The sequence below is a fragment of the Corvus brachyrhynchos genome, unplaced genomic scaffold, assembly GCF_000691975.1.
Source record: "Corvus brachyrhynchos isolate BGI_N302 unplaced genomic scaffold, ASM69197v1 scaffold84, whole genome shotgun sequence".
Taxonomy (NCBI): Eukaryota; Metazoa; Chordata; class Aves; order Passeriformes; family Corvidae; genus Corvus; species Corvus brachyrhynchos.
This window is the reverse complement of record NW_008237434.1, coordinates 822,496-827,345: the sequence shown is the minus strand read 5'-3', so window position 1 is coordinate 827,345 and position 4,850 is coordinate 822,496. Positions and strand designations below refer to the sequence as shown.

At 36.9% G+C, this 4,850-nt stretch overlaps 1 protein-coding gene across 1 annotated transcript in view; it reads right to left on the bottom strand.

The window, feature by feature from the left end:
* The window catches only part of CUNH7orf31 (chromosome unknown C7orf31 homolog), a 21,543-nt gene extending 17,008 nt beyond the window's left edge, over nt 1-4,535 (bottom strand). The window contains 3 exon segments of the mRNA XM_017731164.1: nt 731-869; nt 4,403-4,475; nt 4,478-4,535. Of these exon segments, the coding sequence (XP_017586653.1) occupies nt 731-869; nt 4,403-4,475; nt 4,478-4,535 (270 nt within the window).
* Between the last annotated feature and the right edge of the window lie 315 nt (nt 4,536-4,850).

Here is a 4,850-nt window from a genome sequence, read left to right as displayed (position 1 = left end):
AGCAAGAAGAGACTTCTCTTTCTAAATGGACTGAACAAGGTTATTATGGCAGTGGTAAACAGACTGAACATCTCAAGGGTTGTCTTTTCACATTGTCAGTGGGAGAAGGGAGGAAGGTGGGGGGAGGAGGAGAGTTCTGAAGGTGGTATAATTTTTTTTCTTTCCTCTTTTAGGTCTGTTAATAAACTTCTTTATATTCTTTCAAGTTTGGTGCCTGCTTTGCATTTCTCCTAATTCTTATCTCACAGAAGATAAACAGTAATGAGTATTTTGGACCAAACCACTACAAGTGCCCATTTTTGGAATGCAGATATTTGTACTTGTCAGTCTAAATTTCTATCCAACCATTTCGCTGCCTGGTTCTTTTCTTGATAAAAGCACTTCACTTAAACATTTTGACTGTGAAAAGTAGATGTCTAGCCTATGTTGGCTGAGGGTCTTCTCTACTACCATAAGGTTGACTGGCTAACTGAAAGATAGGCAAATGATGATGCCAAATCTCTGTTGTTCAGACACTCATGCAGCATTCAGATCACCATTACTGACTTACAGGAAAGCTTTGGAAGCAGGACATGCTGCTTAAGGGTGATTCAGAAAAGTCCAAGGATAGCCTTCAGTCCTGCAGTCTTTCCTGGACAACAGCAATGGAAGATGCAGGCTAGAATGTCAAAGAGTTAAACATGACTCAAAGACTGGAAACGTGCCTCCCTCTGTGTTATCAAGAGCTAACCTGTAAGAAAGGTACATGGAGGTCCTTTTCCTTTGCTTGGTTGTCTTCTGGCAGTACACGTAGAGCAATTCCTCCATGCTTCCTGTCTGCTCCTCAGGGAAGCTTGCAGCAATTAAGGAATTCCCCGAACTCTTTATGTCTGAAAAAAAAAACCCCAACAAAATGTCTTTTGACAGCAGCAACAGTGATGGTTACCTGAAGTCTTTTAAACAATGACGACTTGGCTCTATTTTCATGACTCTGACTTATTCAGCTTATTCTGGCTAATGCTATTAGGATGAGCTGTCACCAGGAGAGGTTAGTACAACAGTGATTGGCAATTGGTTAATGAAGGTTGGATCAAGTCAATTATGTTTTGATCAGTGAGAGGAAGAAAGAAGGCAATAGATACATGCAGCAGGTGCATCTTGCAGTGTAATTGAGTCTCAGCTGCCAGCACATACGTACCTGCACTCTCCTTTCAGTACTACGCAAGTAGCATACGGGCAGCAAATATATGCAGTAGCACAGATGGAAGCTTTAGCATCTAATTCCCACTGATTTCAGAATCTGTTATTGCTGCCTTTGAAAACTTCCCCTCTCCATCTCTAGAGAGGGGTGAGAAATGTTATTGTTTAGTCACTGTAGTTCACACTGAGTGAAAGCTGTGCTAGGCACTCACATGGACCTGCTAGAGGCTGAGGGTACCCTGTACGTTTCCATACATTGGTGTCATTTGAAATCCAGCAGTTTGATGTGTATGATGAACCAAAATAAGAATCTGATGTGCCATAGATTATCAGAAAACTTTTCTGGTTTTACGTTTCTGAAGGAACTCAAGCATTCATTTACAAGTTCTATCTAAAGTTTCGCCCCCATTCTGAAAGTAGTCAGGCAGATGCCAAGTCACCTATGTGGCTGTGATGTTTGTATTCATTAAGCCAACTCTCACTGGAAACATTAATAAATCATTCCTGTTGGCTGCTATCTATAGGCTACTAAGTTGCAGAACAACCACTTTACCTTAGACATAAAAGAGAAGCATTGCATACGAAGGTGTGATCGTCTATTCAGCTGAAACAGGACTATGTTAAACTCAAAATATTTACAAGTCTCCTTCTCCCAAAAAAATATTTATAGCCAATGTTGATTCAGTGATATTTGAGATCTCAACGACACATTAAAAAATGTCTCAACCCAGAGATTATCAAAAAAGGGCTAAGGTGAACATATTTTTAAAATGTCTATTGTGAACAATCCTTAAGAGTCTCAGCACGATAGTCAATGATTTAATAGAGACTATTAGCATTTCTAACTTCCACAATTGTAGATTTATTCTGAATTCTGACAGACAACTTCCAGCTTTCTGGCTCTTTTCTTCTGAGAAAAACCCACACCACCAAAAAACTAATGTTCTGGGATCAGAACATCAGTTTGGTAGTGCCTTCTTTATTATTAAAAAGTTGCATTTCTTCCCTTCAGATTTGTTTTGTATGTCATGCAGAGCTCAAACCAGAGTGTAAGAATGCAGTGTCTTAAATTATGAGCTTGTGAAGGCCTCCAGTAACTGATTTGATCAGTACATGAAACCAACACATCTGAGGGTGTGTGCTGCCAACAGCTTCGAGAAGGTCTTGGAAGGAGAGCTCTTATTCATACTGGGATTTTAATCCAGGACTCCACTTTTGACATGAATCTCCCAGTGGTCTCTGTTTTTCAGTGCCTTGGTCTTGGAGTACATGAACTGGGTTCCTTATGGATGTAATTATCTGAAAGATGTGTTCCAGAAATACACCAGGAAGGCACCACAGCCACAAATGGACCCTTAATCCAAAGTAAAGAGCACCTGAAATGTATTTTTTCTGCACCTCTGATTCTCAGCACCCACTGTTTCACTCTACACATCTTCTCCTGAAGACCACAATACATGCCAGATGACATAGTCACTGAGCAACATAGAGATTTGGAATTCATTGAATTTTTTTTGGAGTGGGATTGGCTGAATTCGTATTTATTAACTGTTTCCCAATAAACCTATAAATAACTACACCCATAATCTTAGTATATCAATGCTGAATCTGACTATCTGATCATAGGGTAAAATACATAGGATACCTTGTTTGTATATATATATATATACAACCTAGCATTATTCAGATATATGTACATGCTTCTGTTTAATCAGGGGCACAATCTAGCTATGCAAATATTGGTAACAAATGCTCTAGTCCAAGAAAATAATGTAATAAAATTAATTCATGCATTATTTTTAAAAGCTGAGAACAACTGTTCTATTTATTTATTTATTTATTTACTTATTTATTTGTATTTATGCGACTAGGAAAAAATGCAACATTTTAAAAACATGTATGATATTGTAAAACATGCAGCCATCTTCTTTTCAGGTATGGCTTGTGAGTTCATGTGAGTGTGTGTTTACAGTAGCAGAAAAATGTAGCTTACTACCTGTGTTACAATAGAGATTTTCCTGGTCACAGAGAAGAGAATGCTACAACCTTGCTATGTGTATTTCATGTTTGTGTTTTAGAGCTGGGTCTAACATAGTTGTCATATGAAAGATGCTTTGCTGTTGCACTGCTTAATTTTTCCTTTTGCTGGATATCCTGTGTAGCTAACATGATTATTTTCTGTATATTCATTAAAATTTAGATCAGTTCTATAATTCAGTAAACTTCCAAGCCTATTAATAGTTAAAAGAGTGCAGATGGAAATTCACCAAATTCCTGCAATGCAAGGAATACCACAAAAACTTGCCTCAGGGCAGATATGTAAGTGGGAGGCATCAAGACACGGTTTGACAAGCGTGATAATCCAAAGTACTCTGACTGGAATTCAGATGTTGGATAGGAGACATTACAAGTAATGGAAGAAGTTATCAACAGTAGTAAACCAGAAGTCTGTCAGAAAGATAGAAACTAAGACGTGATTTTACTAACAATAGAGATAAAATCTCAAATGAAAGAACACTGGAGGACTTGAGGCTCACTCTGGAATCTGTTATGTATGGAAAAAATACAAATTTAGTTTAAATAAAAAATTGTCATGAGTGCCAAGCAGCATGTAAGTTCAGCTTTCCAGACCTTTAAAAACTGCAGGAATTCTGCCATATCCTGCCCTCCAGCTAATAGTATAATTAAGCCCTCAAAATACAGTGAAAACACATTGATTCTTGAAACTTCCTGATTACACATTGGTGATTATGAAAGCAAAATGCAAGCTTCCTGTAATTTTAAATTTTAATTTAAAAGTTTATTTCAGTAATTATAGATCAACCTGTAATCTAGGAGAAAAAAAAAGGTTTAAAATAGGAGTAGGTACGATGATAAATGTTGGTGATTGATTTGTGAAATATGCTCATTTTTTCCAAATTAGAAATGCAATATACATGTTCATTTTATTCTTTATGAGAATTATTTCAGGAGATTTTGAATGCTAAAGCCACAGTATAATTTATTTTAACAGTCCTCCTTTCAGCTGTAATGAACATATTTCCTGGGGAACTGACAGACTATTGCACAAAGTAGAAGATATTCTATTTCATTAAAGCAAAAAGAAAAAAAATGTGTCTTGCCAGAAAAACATAAAATATAATGAGAAAATACTTTCAATAACACTAAATTGGTATCAAATACTTCTAATGGAATAATTTACCTGTACAAGTTCTGTTCTTGCCTGTCTTTTGAGACAGTTGCCCAAGCAGAAATTTGAAATGGAGTTAGTACTACATTCGAATGGAAGGTTCTTGTAGGACTTCAGGTCCCTCATTTTCTTGGTAGTGTTGGGGCAGGTTATGTGGTAGCATCATGCTTAATATTTGAACTTCTAGGGGAAGATGCAGGATAAAATACCAAATACTAAAGCATTTGTTACTGCATCTAGATACTAAGGAGAAAACAGATGAATTCTGCCTAATTCTGGCAAGTGTCAACAAGAAACAATGGTTGCTCTTACTACTGCTACTGGTTATTTGTACCAGGTTACAAAATAAAACAAACATACAAACAAAAAGAAAAGAAGCAGATTAAAGAGGTGTGATACTATTGCTTTGTGTTACTGAAGAACAGAAGCTGGGAATAAGCTTCCAAGTAAGAGCAGAAACTTTGGACTTGCACAAAAAAAG